The following is a 16,658-nucleotide window of genomic DNA, read 5'->3' as shown; positions in this document are numbered from 1 at the left end:
CACACAAGACAATAAGCACACCCTCTACTTTGATGCTCAAAAGTCCCTGATTCTAGATATGCAGCACTTGCCCTCTAGGTTGCAGCTAGGAAATCAAGAAGGGTTGGTTCTCTTACCCTGCTTTTTACTACCCGAAGGAGTCTCAAAGCAGCTTACAATCGCTTCCCTTTCCTCTCCCCACAACAGACACCCTGTGAGAGAGGTGAGGCTGAGAATTCAGAAGTATAATTTTGTGTTTCAGCAGCTGAGGGTGCATGATAAGATCCCAGCGGGATAAGGTTTACTGCAATGTTTAATGGCATGCCATTGAGGTTATTCATTAGTATTCTTTAGGATGCTTAGGGCTGATCCTGCGTTGAGCAGGGGGTTAGACTAGATGGCCTGTATGGCCCCTTCCAACTCTATGGTTCTATGATTCTATGATTCTAGCAACTTTCAACCTGCACCACTGAAAAAAAGCAGCTTATTTAATATGTTTGCTTTGTTTTTAATCTCTTAATAATTATGGCAGAATTAGCCATGCAAGTCAACATTCCCCTTCCCCTTCAAGTGAAATTATTTGTGCCTTTGGGATGTTAGAAAATAGGTCTGCAGAATTATCTGAAAATTAATATCAGAACGAGTCAGTTAGTCAAATACAAAGTTTCTGAGGAATAACAACATGAATTTGAGCCACCAGTGTAGAAATAGTGCTACCCAAAAAAGTCTTCTTGGAATTACAAGGCTCGGAATGAGCTGCAGCCTATTAGTCAGACAACCCCCCCCCCCCCACTCAGGGTCAAGATTTCAGCTAGTTAATAAAGATCAAGGTAGTTTTCACATAGGTGCCAAAATAAAAACGTTCATCCTAAAACAGTGTATTTTGTTCTCTTTGCCTTTGGTTGGTTTTTTTTTAATTGGCTTTGCTGAAACAAAATAGCAGTCATCTACAAAGAAGTCAAATTTGAAAAACCTTAAAGCTCACCATACTGACCTTTAACCTGCCGGACAGAACTGAGGTTCTTTTCAAAAGTATCATCAAATTTGGGATTTGTGATGGGTTCAAAATCACTTGTGTAAACTCTTCCCGTAGAGGTGGAAAAACAACATTTACACATACAGGTGTGATATCTCAAACGCCCTTCGTCCAGATATGGATGAGCTAAGGCATCCTTAGCAGATATTCTTTTGGACTGAAATTTGAAGGAAGAAACACAAGCATGGAATTAGGGGAAGGCTGCATAAATCAGAGCTGTCCTTTACAAGTGGCTGTGTTTTGCAGCTGCGTCCACTAGGGGGCTGTGTGTGCTTGGAAGAGCCAGGGCTGCTCTCTGCGTGGCTTTCCCCAGGGGACACCTGGTCATGCTGCATATAACTTGCCCCTGAAAAATGTTTTATTTATTAAAACTTTTTTATCTCCTAAAGATTCAAAGCAGCTGACAGAGCACCAACAAAATAAAGCAATCAATAATCCCACCATCCAGTAGTGAGCAAAAACTCCACTTCTGTGAGCCCTCCTCACCCCAATGGCCAAGAGCGGGCCTGGAGAGCAGCAATGGAGGCTTCTTTGAGCAAAGCTCCCAGGCAAAGGCAGGCGAGCACCCAGTTCCCCTGGGAGATGGGATGCTGCTGGAACAGCTCGCAGATGGCCTGGAGGTGGGGTAGGGCACCAAGAGATGGAGAGGTGGGAAACGGAACCAGCTCACAGTCCTCTACAGTAGCGATCCCCAACCTGTGGGCCGCGGACCACATGTGGTCCATCGACTAATTGGAGGTGGGCCGCGAAGGACGCCCCCCCGGCCCTTTACTTCATCCCCCCCGGCCCTTTACAACACACTTTGGGTGTCCTTGTCTCCCATCACTCCCAGATGGGACTATCTCATTGCAGAGAAACAATCTCAGGGTTCCCATTGATTTGTCATTGTCATGAGTTAAAATTTCCATGAAAATAAAATGTTCCTTATGTTCATTGTTGTGGCGTGTCTGTATCTTATTTTGAAGGGATGTTTAAACATTACCATAGCGATCAGAGAGCGTTCGGGCAGTGGTTGAGAGTAGAGGAGTAAACTACCCCCCCCCCCGGGCCTCAGTAAAATTGTCAAGCGTTGAGTGGTCCCCGGTGATAAAAAGGTTGGGGACCACTGCTCTACAGTCATGGGTAACACTGTTGCTGCAACAATCCTGACACACAAGTTAGAGGCCAAAAGAAGATGATTATGGTTGTTGTGGTTGTTGTTGTTATTATTATTTATTACCTGCCACTCTCGGCAGGTAAAAACAATACAATCCCCTAAAAACCCTTAAACCAATAATTAAATATACAGACTAGCAAGAACTGTTGGGGACCAGGGGAACAGCTGACCACCACAGATGGAATGTCGTGGAGTACTCCTCCTTTGGGGGGGGGCACAGATCTTCTCTTCGCCCTGGCCTTAACCCTAGACTGGGTGGAAGAGCTCCGTTAAGCAGGAAGCCAAAAGCTCAAAGACTGAGAAGGAGAGATTGCAGTGAAATATCTTGGCATGAAAAAACTCAAGTCTTAGCTCCCTTGAATACCAGGCTGTTTAATCATTCAACAGATGCACGGGGAGGGGAGGGGGGAGCTTTAAAAACTCTTGCCTTCAACTGACCCCAAAAGCTGTGGTTTCTGGGGGTCTCCCCATGGGCCTGTTACTCTGAATAAGTCAAGGGTGCAAACTGGAAGCTCTGTGGTGGATGCGGGGATAATGTTGGATGGCTTCAGACGGCTCTTGTTAACCTAAATGGACAAGTTACTGGACAAGTGAGAGGGACCATTTGCCGCTTAGACCCCTGTCTGTCTTGCTTGCTCAAATTGGGCGACCAACAGATAGGAGGCCCTTTGAGGGAGATTGTCAATCTCTCCCTAACATTGGGCAAGTTCCCCGGAGGGCTTAAGGAGGCAGTGGTATGTCCTCTCCTTAAAATACTATTGCTTGAACCGTGGGACCCAGCCAGCTAACACCTGATCTTGCAGCTAGCGTTTCTGGGGAACGTGGTGGAGAGGGCCAGCTCCTACCATTTTTGGAGGAAACTTTGACCCTGGATCTATACCAGTCTGGCTTTCATCCTGGTCAAGGGGTGGAGACTGTGCTGGTCATCCTAACGGATATCCAGCACCAGCTAGACTGGTGCAGTTTGGCCATCCTCGTACTTTTAGATCTGTCAGCCACATCTGAAATGGTCAATCACGAGCTGTTGGCCCACCGCCTCGCCAGGAACAGGATTAGGGGACTGCGCTGAAATGGCTGGTCTTTCTCTAAAACTGGACGCAATGTGTTGCAGTCTGGATGCAGGCGGAAGTTGTCTGACCCCTTCGTGCGCCCATGTGGAGTACCACGGGGAGCGATACTCTTCCCCACACTTTTTAAAAACCCAGCTGGTCCGGATGACACCCAGCTCTACCTCCTGATGGGCAGCCGGCTGGACTCCCCCCCCCCCGAAGTTTGGAAGAAGTGGCTGGATGGCTCAGGCAGAGTTGTCTGAAACTCAACTCCTCCAAGACGGAGGTCCTGTGGCTGGGGACAAGGGGGCAGGATCAGGAAGCACACCTCCCATGCTTGGACAGGGTGGAATTTAAACTTGTACCGGTTGCCAGGAATTTGGGGGTGAGAGGAATTTGATGCCTCCCTTTCAATGGCGGCTCAGATCATGAAAGTAGCCCAAACGGTGTTTTTCTACCTGCGTCAAGCCAGGCTACTAGTGCCTTACCTGTCTTCAAAACACTTGGCCACAGTGATCCATGTAACGGTCACTTCCGGACTACTTCTGTAACTCACTCTACGTGGGCTTACCCTTGTCTTTGACCCAGAAATTGCAACCGGTACAAAATGCAGCTGTGAGGGTCCTCACTAGGGCTGAATCTGCACGGAGCTTTTATTCCAATCCCAGGTCAATTCAGTCCCTGCCATCTACACTGAATGCGATCTCCATTTTGGTTTTGTACGATTTAAATCTTCCCTCTGCAACAAGCATGATCGATCCAGAGTGACCCTACCTTTTCCCCGCAATATCCTATCCTAGAGTGGATATAATCCTCAATATTTGAAAAATCGGCATGAGAAAGCATGCAGCTCTCTACTTGCTGTTGAGCCTTTGACGTTGTAGAAAATCCCTGATTGGCCAAGGCTTCAGTTCAAAGGCTTCATTGTTCCCAGGTTGCAAGGTTGCCTTAAAGGGGAAGCCCTCTCTTGGCAGAAGCTCAAGAAGCCCTAACTTCTCTTGGCAGAAGCTCAAGAAGCCCTAACTTCTCTTGGCAGAAGCTCAAGAAGCCCTAACTTCTCTCGGCAGAGATTTGACTCTAGGTTTTTTTTCTCCCTCTTCTGCTGTCTCCAATCCTCTCCCCTCACCTTCAAGAAAAGAAAGAAAGAGGCTCCTGTTGCGTTTGGCTCCCCCCTCTTCTGATCACGTGCAGAACACTTTCCTGTTTCAATGGGGGGGGGGGAGAAGACTCGAGTTCAAATCTATCTGAATTCAGTAGGATCCACAACAGAATAAACAAAGTAAGTGCAGAATCAGCCTAGGCTGGAAGGGACCACCAACCCCTTGAACTATGCAGGACTAATGTGTTGTTGATGTTTGGCTTTAATATGTGAAAATGAGTTTGCAGAAGGACTCACCTGAACTAGTTGAGCTGGGCTGGGTGCCCTCTCATAGAATCATAGAGTGGGAAGGGATCTCCTGGGTCATCTAGTCCAACCCCCCCCCCCCCCAATGCAGGAACTCACAACCCTATCACTCATCCACGGTAACCTGCCACCCCCTGGAGCTTTCACGGAATCAGCCTCTCCGTCAGATGCTCTGTTTAAATATTTCCAAAGAGGGAGAACCCTCCACCTCCCGAGGAAGCCTATTCTACTGAGAAACTGTTCTGACTGTCAGGAAATTCTTCCGGATGTTTAGACGGAATTTCTTTTAAATTAATTTCATCCCATTTGTTCTGGTCCGTCCCTCCAGGGCAAGAGAGAACAACTCTGCTCCATCCTCCATATGGCACCCTTTTAAATACTTGAAGATGGTTATCAGATCCACTCTCAGTCGTCTCCTCTCCAGGCTAACAAGACCAAGCTCCCCCAACCTTTCCTCATACATCTTGGTGGAGGCCAGGGTGGTGACTGGAGTTACTAAACTGCGGATCTCGCTCTACTTTTTCAATGATCCAGACCCCTGTGTTAACATCGCCTAGGGTCATCTGTATAGGCCCCAGTGCTGGAACAGCAAGGCTGGATTTTAGGAGGGTTAAGGAACTTATTATGCCACCATTTAGTTATTTAGTTGCATTGTTTAAGGGTTTTTATGGGTTTTATATTGTAATTTTATTGGTTTTATATTCTGTAACCTGCCACGAGATGGCTATTGTTGAGAGTGGCGGTCTAGAAATTAAAAAATAAACAAATAAAGGGCAGAGGCTGGTACAAAGAATCCCCTGAGATCTAGCCAACCTCTATGCCAACAAGCAAGGGTGACCAGAAACAACCCTCACTGGTCAAAGAGCTCTCTTGAGAGCTTGCTGTTTCCCCCCCCCCCCCCGCCAAGCCCTACACAGTGCCCCCTGTCTTTTGGAGGCTTTTCCACCAACAAGCACCCCGGAAGGTTTGCCAGACACTGACCCTTGTCCATATTCAGGGCTAGCCTGAAGCAGCTTCATTTGGACAAGGCTCTGGAAACAGGCTGTTTGCTGCTGGTTTTATTTAAGCCATTTATTTGACTTGAGCTTCTGCTATAATTGCCTGGGTGCTCTTTGAGCAGAAAATTTTCATGCACTGTCTGGGAAAAAAACTGTCCTCTTAGTCTGTTATGAAATCATACTGTTTTCCCCACCGTTAATGTCAGCCACCTGAGGCCCTCAAAAAGACATCCTCTTAACACCTGGAAGGTCTGAGGGGCTGGCTATGGTTTGGGGAGGGGGGGAGAAAGAGCTAATGGTAATTTTGGTGAGCCTCCCCCCCCCCCGCTCTTATAGTGGATCTTTCTTTTATTGTGAAAATGTACTTAGTTGAAGGATATTGCTCTCAAGGGGACAGCCCACCAGCAACAAGATGTGATGAAATGCACAGGGTCAGTGAAGGCCTCGCAGGCACAATGCAAAAGGGCACCTGCCCATCACATGTGGAACGATCCAATCTTCCACTGCCTGAATGGAGAAGCCTATGGGATGGGATGAGTCCTCAGGCAGTGAATGCCACTTCCCTTCCAAGGCCTGCCAGCTGTCTCAAAGGAGCTCATGGCTGAGCAGGCTAGAGAGGATCAGATGCCTTCTTTTACAGGATCTTTTTTGAAAGGTCCAATTGAGGAATGTAGATGAATCAGTGGAAACCCATAAACAGGCATGGGAGTAAGCCAGGAAACAGCAATTAATTAAATAATGTGGGAGGCACTTTTAATCCCCTCCTAAAAAGGGGAACCCATTATTATTTTGCTATAATTTGGGAAGATCTAAAAGCCAATCCCGCCTTTCACCCCTAGAATCAGTTTCTGCCCCTCAGCTCCTGAAGGTATTTTCTGGGGACACAAGAGAAGAACCCTGACACAACCTTTGCCCGTGTCTATTGGGGAGGAGAACAGATGAGGTTTTTCCCAACTCTCATGACTTTTCTCTACCGTTGCAATTGGATAGATTAAAAAAAAAACCCTTGTGCCTTGCTTGGTTACTAAAGCATATGGTATAAAATCATTTCTTTCAATTGCCACCTCTGTTTTAAATACAAAAATATATATGCAGAAACACAGACTCACTGGATCAAAGACCAACATCCTGCAAAGGAGATGAACAGCTTCATGTGTAGCTTGGCTAGATAATGTATACAGGACAGGAAGGGATGGCTGTGGAAGAGAAGAGAGGAAATAGATCGAGCTTTACTGGAACAAAGTGCACGTTTGACACAGGCAGCGACTTCTAAATCGAGACCAGCAGGCGCATGCACACAGACGCTGTTGGAGTTGTCATACATGTGCTGTTACAGAGTAGAAACAACTTTGGCTCTCTAAACGCTCCTTACTAACTTAAAACTTAAAATTACCTTAAGAATGCAAGATCCCTGCTGGATCAGACCACAGATCTCTCTAGTCCAGAAGCCCATTCCTTACAAAGAAATGCCACAAGCAGGGACTCTCGCCCACAGTCCCTCCCCCAGACATATCCTGCCTCTGAACATGGAGGTTCTGTTTCACCACTGTGGCTAATAGCTATCAACTATTTTCTCCTTCATTAGTTTGTCACTTTTAAAGCCATTTCAACAATTGGCCATTACCACATGCTTTGGCAGCAAGTTCTGCATAACAACTGTGCTCTGAATGTCACAGTTTTCCAATAAAGTAATTCCTTTAACCATGGGCCCATGATCCTTACAACTCATCCCGGCCCAATGTCCCTGGTTCCTGATTTCATCTGATTTCAAAATGCTGGTATTGCACCTTAAAGCCCCGTGAAGAGGCCACTGCCAGCCTGTGCGTGAGTCACACGCGTGGCCATGCAGCCAGGTGGAATGAGGCCTTGTAGCTGCGACGCCCAGAAACCATGGACTTCCCTGTCCCATGAAGCTTGCTGGGCCCTCTCCTCCCAGTCATCCTAGACTAGAGATTTGTCAGTTTTCCACAATTATAATGGAAGACTTTTGACTTTCCACATCCCTGCCATGATACTATTTTAATCTGTCCTGCTGATTACTCTTTTGGGCTGCTTTGATTGGCCCTGGATTTTCTATTCGTTTTAACTGCTGAAGCCTGCTGTGGTTGCTGTTTTAACTGTTGCTGGTTCTTGGCACAGTCTAACGAAATTATCAATTTATTAAAATTATCTGCTTATGGGGATTTTTGTTGTTGATGCAAGTCGCCTTAAAGTAAGGCGGGAGACAAAAAGATCGCTTTGCATGAAAAGGGCCGTCCAGCCGCATTTCGTTGATGGTGATCCCAGAAGGTTTCCCAGGCAAGAGATGTCCCAAGGACAGTTGGCCATGGCCTGCCTCTGCACAGCCCCCTTGCACTTCCCACCCAAGGACTAACTCCAGAGATCCAGCCAGCCTGAGCCACTGAGGTCAGGGGGTTCAAGTCAACCTCAGTTTAAACTAAGTAGAAGTTAAAACAGGATTAGCTCCAGGTATGCTGCTGAATCCCTTAGGGGAGCGGTGCTATACAAATGTAAGAACCCCAAGGACATGTAGTCCAGAGGCAGGGAAGATGGACTGGGGGGGGGAGGTGCAACTGGGGAAATGAGGGAGCAATAAACTTTCCAGAGTTGGTCTATACATCTAACAGCAATAAACTACATAGCACTGGCATGCTCATGGAAAATAACAGATATTCCAGATGGTTTGTGACAGTGTCGAGATTTGGGAATCTCCAGGCAAAAACTGGAGATTTCAAAGCTCTTACAGTCCAGTGCTTCAATGAATCTTAATAAGATTTACAACATAAAAGCAGTTCTCCACAGGAAGACAATGAACACATCAGTCAGTTACCAAAGACCAGTAATGGTAGCTATATGCAGGATAAGGCGGGGAGGAGGTTTGAAGTATCCCCTCTGTCCATCGTGTAGTGCTTAGTTATCTAGACCTCCTTCTTTCCCCCCTCGAATGGTAGGGTCAGGGTGGGACTATATTTTCTGCCATGTTTTTATCTTATTAATTTGTTGTGATTGTAATGGAATTTTAATGTCCTTTTAATTGGGGGTTTTAATCTGATTTTATGGACTTGTGTAACCTGCCATGAGCCTGCTTCGAGAGTGGTCGGGAATAAGTAATAAGTAATAAGTAATAAGTAATAAGTAATAAGTAATAAGTAATAAGTAATAAGTAATAAGTAATAAGTAATAAGTAATAAGTAATAAATATAAATCTTTAACTGCTCCTGTGGAGTGGATAAAATAAAACAGTGAGGGCCCCGAGGGCAGGCCATGTCTGGGATGAGGAGGGTGCCGATAAGCCCCTTCCCCCGGACTGAGCCGCCCCGCCCAAATCATGAGCCCCGCTAGCGCCCACTGTATTTTGAGTACAGCGGGCTTAGTTCCTAGTATAAATATAAATATAATAAAGGTCCCTTCCAGCTATGATTCTATGAAAAAGGGACCATCTTCATTTCCTATATGTTAGTTTCCAGGAGATAGATATTTCAGAAGTGCATGAGCATCCTCAAAGATGAATATATATTCCAGAACAAAGTTGATATCAGTAATTACTTCCTCCCAAAGGACCAAATTAACTGTATAGACCCAAGAGTAAGTTACGATGCTAACTATTGGGCACTTAGTCCCCCACTAAAAAGCTGCTCCAATATATCCTAAATGTAATATTTTGCTGAGTAAGTTGAAGCTTGAGATCCACAAAACAAAAGGTATGACGTTTAGGGCCATATCCCTTTTCTTTGGCAAAATATAGCAATCTGCCTCATTCCATTCAGTCCTGAGACTCTATTTATTAATTAACATTATAAATATTTTCTAAGCATATATTGTAGGTTTCATTTTCAGCACTGATTCAATAGAGTCTGCCAGAAAAAAGAAAATTCTGAAACTCTTAGTATTCATGGTAATATTTAGATCAATAAATGTTAAGGAAATTCGACAAATCATGGCTTACAAGAGGGTCAGCAGCCAGAATGGTAAATCACAGGTTGAAATGTATATGCAAATCATGGTTTGTATTAACTGTTTTAGCATAACATCTGAACTGACAGACCATAGTTAAATTTGCTGCTGTACTTCTGCAGGTGTCCACATCAAGAAGAGATAGCCTAGAGAACTACAACAGATGGGCAGCTCTAAACCAAAGTTTGCCCACACGTTCCGAAGCACAAGGTATGGCTTGATCCTGAACTGTAAATACTATTAATCACGGTTTACTGAGACATCTCAACAGTAACTATTTAAGGAACCCATTGCTCAGAAAACAATGCTCGTATTCCTGATAAGTCTGTCCTCTCCATACTCCCCCCATTCACACCTGATTAATGATGGTCAAAGGGGCTTTCATAATCCCCTGTCACTCTGTGCAAAAACAGGACAAGTTTGAGTTGCAAGATCCTGATCAACCATTTTAGAAAACCTGTCCCATGGTTAGGAATGGGGGTTGGTCACAGTGTGGCTATCCAGAGTTCTGCAGAGTTTAATTTAGCCCTCTGCTTGACTAGATTTGCCTTGATATGCAGCCACCATGCAGTCCATGCTTACTACTCATCAAGTTTGCAGATGACACCAAATTGGGAGGACTGGCAAATCTTCCCTGACAGAAGATAGAGACAGAGTTCAAAGAGATCTGAATGGGCAGTTCTGGAGGCCTCACTTCAAGAAGGATGGAGATAAAATTGAAAAGGTACAGAGGAGAGCAACGAGGATGATCTGGGGCCAAGGGACCAAGCCCTATGAAGATAGGTTGAGGGACTTGGGAATGTTCAGCCTGGTGAAAAGGAGGTTGAGAGGGGACATGATAGCCCTCTTTAAGTATTTGAAAGGTTGTCACTTGAAGGAGGGCAGGAAGCTGTTCCCGTTGGCTGCAGAGAAAAGGACACGCAGTAATGGGTTTAAACTACAAGTACAACAATATAGGCTAGATATCAGGTAAACAATTTTCACAGTCAGAATAGTTCAGCAGTGGAATAGGCTGCCTAAGGAGGTGGTGAGCTACCCCTCACTGGCAGTCTTAGAAACAAAGGCTGAATACACACTTATCTTGGATGCTTTAGGATGCTCAGGGCTGATCCTGCGTTGAGCAGGGAGTTGGACTAGATAGCCTGCATGGCCCCTTCCAACTCTATGATTCTATGATTCTACTCACAGGTAGACCGCCACGGAGGTCAGTGGGACTTGTTTTCTGGTGTACTAGAGAATCTTAAAAGACGATGCAGTAAAAGTACTACAATCAATATGCCAGCAAATTTGGAAAACAGGATTGGAAAAGATCTGTTTACATTCCAATCCCAAAGAAGGGCAATGCCAAAGAATGTTCAAACTACCACACCATTGCACTCATTTCTCATGCTAGCAAAGTTATGCTAAAAATCCTACAAGCCAGGCTCCAGCAATATGTGATCCTGAGTTGAGCAGAGGGTTGGACTAGATGGCCTGCATGGCCCCTTTCAGCTCTATGATTCTATGATTCTACTAGTTTCAAAGCCCCTTTATAAAAAGGGGTTTTGAAAGGGGGGTTGCCTCGTGCGGCGGTCTGACGCTGAGTGAGGCGCTTCGCGCCTCCCGCAGCGTCAGACCGGCAAGGAGGGAATCCCCAGCAGCCGCACTTCGCGCGACTGCTGGGGGTTCCCTCGGGCAGCGGTCTGACGCTGCGCGAGGCGCTTCGCGAGGCGCTTCTCAGCCTGGGAATTGGAGGGACCAATCGGCAGGCGCTTCGCGCCTGCCGATTGGTCCCTCCGATTGTCTGTCGTGAGGAAGGGTCCAACCCGGACCCTTCCTCATCACGGACAAAGCCCACCTCTAGGGGGCTTAACGAAGTATATAGTCCGTGGCGCCCGTGGCGCCACGGGCTGTTTAAAGATGTGGACCGAGAGCTTCCAGAAGTACATGCAGGATTTGGAAGAGGCAGAGACATCACCCTGCCAACAAAAATGTGTCTAGTCAAGGCTCTGGTCTTCCCAGTTGCAATGTATGGCTGTGAAAGTTGGACCATAAGGAAGGCCGAGCGTCAAAGAATTGAGGCTTTTGAACTCTGGTGCTGGAGAAGACTCTTGTGAGTCCCTTGGACTGCAAGGCGAACAAACCGGTCAGTCCTAGAGGAGATCAGCCCTGACTGCTCTTTAGAAGGCCAGATCCTGAAGATGAAACTCAAATACTTTGGCCACCTCATGAGAAGGAAGGACTCCCTGGAGAAGAGCCTAATGCTGGGAGCGATCGAGGGCAAAAGAAGAAGGGGACGACAGAGAATGAGGTGGCTGGATGGAGTCACTGAAGCAGTTGGTGCAAACTTAAATGGACTCCGGGGAATGGTAGAGGACAGGAAGGCCTGGAGGATCCTTGTCCATGGGGTCGCAATGGGTCGGACACGACTTCGCACCTAATAACAACAACAACAAAGAGAAACCTTTACAATAAACAACTGCTTGGTGGTATTTAAATTAGAATGGGAATACAAGAGAAAAAAAAACACCACATTTAAAGTAATCATCAACAAAAATAGTAAACATAAAAGGTTGTTTTCTTTATTTAAAAAGTGCATTGCTTAAAGTTCTGGGCTTTGAAGCCATTTGTTCTCCAATACTTCCTTTGCAGAAGCTTTCAAAAGCAGCCTGCTAACCTATGCAAATTCAAAAAGCAAAGGAGGTCTGGAGTGTGTGCAGGCCCTGGGAAGAGCCATCAGGGGGGGAATTCTATAAGGGCTTTCCTATTAATGGTGATGATTAATTGTTATTGAGATGCAAGATGGATAAAATACTCAGTGCCTGTATTATTACTAAGCAGTCAGGCTCTTTCCAAAGTTATTTATGGAGCAATATTAACAGAATGAGATTGATGTTACTGTAGCAAGAAGAGATGGATTTTGTGTTTTGTCATTTTCTTATGACAAACATAAGAAAATCTCTCTCTTTTACTGATTATGCCTGGAGCGGGGAGTCCGGGGTGGTGGCAGCGGGGCAGCTAATCCTTGATTACCATGATGCTGCTTTCATCCTGGCCCTACGCAGCACCCCGGATGGCCCGTAGTAAGCGAACACGGAAACTCCCACGTTTCGTTTGCTGCTGCAGGTGCCATCCGCAGCCTTGCCAGGCCAGCCCTGTGCATAATGGAAGAAGCCCAGCTCCTCCCCCAGCCTATGGTGTTCCTGCAGGGACATCAAATGCCTCAAATGAAGGTTGAGAGGCGACATGATTGCTGTGTTTAAGTATTTGAAAGGTTGTCACTTAGAGGAGGGCAGGGAGCGGTTCCTTTTGGCAGCAGGAGATAGGACCTGCAGTCATGGGTCTAAACTATGTGTAGAACAGGACCGGCTAGAATGTCAGGATCAGTCCCTTGACCTCTGCCATGTTTGCAGGTTGATCAGAGAGACTCTATCTTTGTGTGTGTGTGTAAATTCCTTGTGCCTTTTATGACTCTGTAGTAACTCTTTGTACCTCTAACTCTTTTGATGACCCTGAGCCATTTCACACCACATTCTCCCCTGCTGTGACACTTAGTTGCAAATGTTGCTCTGTGCCCTGTTATCTACAAAGGAGGGCGCCAACTGCACCAAGGACGCCGGAGCCAGAGACGGTCTGGCAGGAAGCCCAGGATGGCACCTGGAAGCGGAGGGGGGGGGTAATTCCTCCCTGGGAAAGTGGGGACATTTGGGCGGGAGAAATGCATTGATAACTGCTTGCTTTCTTTGTATCAATTAGTTTCGACTTCAGACGTTAGAGTGTTCAGAACTACTTCCAATAAAGCTTTCTATTAATACAGAATCCTAGTTGTGAGTCTGTCTGCCTTTGACAGCTATATCCAGAGGCATCACATCAGTATGTGTGAACGAGATCTTGGGGTAATTGTGGACTCTAAGCTCAATATGAGCAGACAGTGTGATGTGGTGGTAAAGAAGGTGAACGCAGTTTTGGGCTGCATCAACAGAGAAGGCCTCATATCAAAATAGACAGATGTCATAGTCCCTGTGCTGTATGCCACATTGGTCAGACCACACTAGGAGTACTCTGTACAGTTCTGGAGAATGTGAACAAAACTGAGAGAGTGCAGAGTGATGAGGATGATCTGAGGAGCAAGGAAAGGCCTGGAGAAGAGAAGGCTGAGAGAGGACATGATTGCTGTGTTTAAGTATTTGAAAGGTTGTCACTTAAGGAGGGCAGGGAGCGGATCCTGTTGGTACCTTGCCCGGGATCTGACAGTGCTCACTAGCCTTCAGATTGTCATCTTCAATGATCTTATTGCAAAGCTTAATGAGTATCTCAGCCTAATAATAATAATAATAATAATAATAATAATAATAATAATAATAATAATAGTAATAAGTAATAGTAATAGTAATAGTAATAGTAATAGTAATAATTCATTTCCCGCCTCTCCCTATAGGCTCGAGGCTGGTAACAATAATCTCAACCCCATTAAAACCCACATCTTTAACTGCTCCTGCGGAGCGGATTAAATAAAGCCCTAAGGGCTATTGGGGAGGAGTTAGGGCGGGCTCTGTCCGTGATAAAAACTCTCGCAGGGGCGAATCAGGAGCCGTGAAGCGGCTCCTGATTCGCCCCTACGAGTGCCACTCTTGGCCCAAGAGGCTGATGGGGAGGCGCTTGCCACCGCCTCGCCCCACCAGGGACTCCTTCCCAATGCCCTCGGGAAAGGAGCAGGGATGCCACGTCGAAGATGCAGCGTCCCTGCTCCTTTCCCGCCACCCCACAACACTACGCTAATGGGTGAGTCCTACGACCCCCCCGCTCCATCCCCACCTGCCTTCCCGCCTCGACGTCGCTCCCGAGGACAACAAGACCCCCCCACGCACACACTCCCGTGCCCAGCCGCCACCTGCTCACCCCCAAACCTTACCCAGACCCCTTCCCAACACAACGCCACTTCCCGACACACACACACACCCACCCACCCACATACTCCGCCACCCACCCGCCGTCTGCCAACCCCCACACCCCTTCCTGACCCGCCGCCGCTCCCCGATACAAACAAACCCACCCAGCCACACTCCAACACCCAACCGTGCCCGCTAACCCCCCAAAACCCTCCCCAGACCCCTTCCCAAACTCACGCCGCTTCCCGATGCCAAGCTAACCACCCAGCCACACACTCCACCACCCACCCGCCGCCCACTCACCCGCGCACCCTCCCCAGACCCCTTCCTGACCCGCCACGACACCCCGACTACCATCCGCCGCCTCTACCCCAGCCCCTGTCCTCGCCCTTCCAACCCCCACAACAACTGACCCTTCCCCCGGCGCCCTCCCTGCTCCCCGATCCGACCTCACCTTCTGCCAGTTCTCCTCATCCCTGTCCCTATCTTCCCTTCGGCCTGCAAGCCATGCCGCCAGCCAGCGTGGCCTGCTCGCCGGCTAGCACGGCACGCGAATGAACCAGGCATGCGCGGACTCACGCGTATGCCTGATTGCTCAGCCCGATGCCCCGCCTCTCGCCCCTCGCCTACACCACGCATGCCCGGACTCCACAGGAGCCCTCCTTCCCTTCCCCGTCGTCTGCAACGACCGAACTCCACGCTGCGCCGCTTCACAACCTGCCCCCACCAGCGGCCCAACAGCCTACCAGGTATGGGGGCCTCGCCTCAAGCCCGACCTCTGCCCGTTTTTATAAATGGGCTTTCTTTCTAGTTAAAACTATAAGATACTAACACGATGGCAGAAAATCCTCATCCCTCCCCATACTAATATCGGAGATAATGGAGGGGTGCGATGTACACTTCCTAACTCCCGGGGGGGGGGTGATGTCCCTAGTTAGCTGGCCCCAGCCTCACCCATAAACCTGGTGGAAGAGCTCTGTTTTGCAGGCCCTGTGGAAAGCTGACAAATCCCGCAGGCCCTGCAGCTCGCCCGGGAGCTCATTCCACCAGGTGGGAGCCAGGACCAAGAAGGCAGGGTGCAGATGTCACTTGCAAACCGTTAAAGAATTACCTGGAAGGGCGGCCACATAGATCTCCCTGGCCTTACCGGCCTCAACCACAGACCTGAGCTCCGTTGTACAGGCCTTGTGGAATGCTGAAAGCTCCCACAGGGCTCCCAGCTGTTTTACAAGGTAGGAGCCAGGACCGAAAAGGCCCTGGCCCTCATCGAGGTCAGTCGACTTCCCTGGGGCCGGGAATAACCAACAGTTTGGTTTCCGCAGAGCGTAAAGCCCTGTGGGGGGCATTGGGCAACAGGCAGTCACTCAGATACATGGGATCCAAACTGCGAAAGGCCTTAAAGGTTAAAACCAGAACCTTGAACCAGATCCGGGCAGCAACCAGTAACCAGTGCAGATGCCTCAGCACAGGCTGGATATGGACCCTCCAAGATGTACCTGTGAGGACCCCAGCAGCTGCATTTTGTACCAGCTGCTACTTTGGGATCAAGCCCAAGGGCAGGCCCCATGTAGAGCAAGTTACAGAAATCTATTCTGTAGATGACTGTCAGATCACTGTGGCCAGGTGTTTGGAGGACAGATAGGGCACTAGTAGCCAAGCCTGGCGAAGATGGAAGAACGCCTCACTAGCTACGCTCTTGACCTGTGCCTCTAAAGTTAGGGAGACATCTATGGTCTCAAATTCCTAGGTTGGGATGCGATGGTAAATTGCGTCCCTGCTTCCTGATCCAATTCAATTGAACTGGCCCAGAAGGTTTGGTTTCGTTTAAAGAAACTAGGTGTTTATGGACTAACCCTACAGTGATCCTAGGCCACAATTGCCCTTATTACATGAAATGATTTTGCCATGTTGAGCACAATTTCCCTTGCAAAAGAGGGCTGAATTTATTTATTTATTTATTTATTTATTATATTTCTATACCGCCCTCCCCGGAGGCTCAGGGTGGTTTACATTAAACTTATAAACAATTCATAGAACAGTCTTCATTAATAATCATACAATAATAACAGTGGTTGTAACAGAATAACAGTATAATAAACAGTATAACAATAATCCTAACCCCGCCTGCGGCGGACTAAATAAAGCCGTAAGGGCTTGGGGGGAGGAGTTAGGGCAGGCTCTGTCTGGGATGAGGAAGGGTGCCGATTGGCCCC

General features: G+C 47.6%; 1 protein-coding gene across 6 annotated transcripts in view; it reads right to left on the bottom strand.

Moving 5' to 3' along the window:
* Positions 1 to 16,658, bottom strand: part of NLK (nemo like kinase) — a 229,295-nt gene that overhangs the window by 15,040 nt on the left and 197,597 nt on the right. For 5 of the 6 annotated variants that reach the window (XM_077312416.1, XM_077312413.1, XM_077312414.1 and 2 more), the window contains 2 exons: positions 6,733 to 6,819; positions 974 to 1,172 (listed from right to left, as the gene is read on the bottom strand). In XM_077312416.1, coding sequence (XP_077168531.1) covers positions 974 to 1,172; positions 6,733 to 6,819 — 286 coding nt within the window. The remainder of the gene's footprint in view (positions 1 to 973; positions 1,173 to 6,732; positions 6,820 to 16,658) is intronic. The other variant, XM_077312415.1, reaches the window with a different exon arrangement.

This window comes from Paroedura picta, chromosome 15, assembly GCF_049243985.1.
Source record: "Paroedura picta isolate Pp20150507F chromosome 15, Ppicta_v3.0, whole genome shotgun sequence".
Taxonomy (NCBI): domain Eukaryota; kingdom Metazoa; phylum Chordata; class Lepidosauria; order Squamata; family Gekkonidae; genus Paroedura; species Paroedura picta.
Note: the sequence above shows the minus strand (reverse complement) of the source record. Positions and strands in the feature narration are given on the sequence as shown.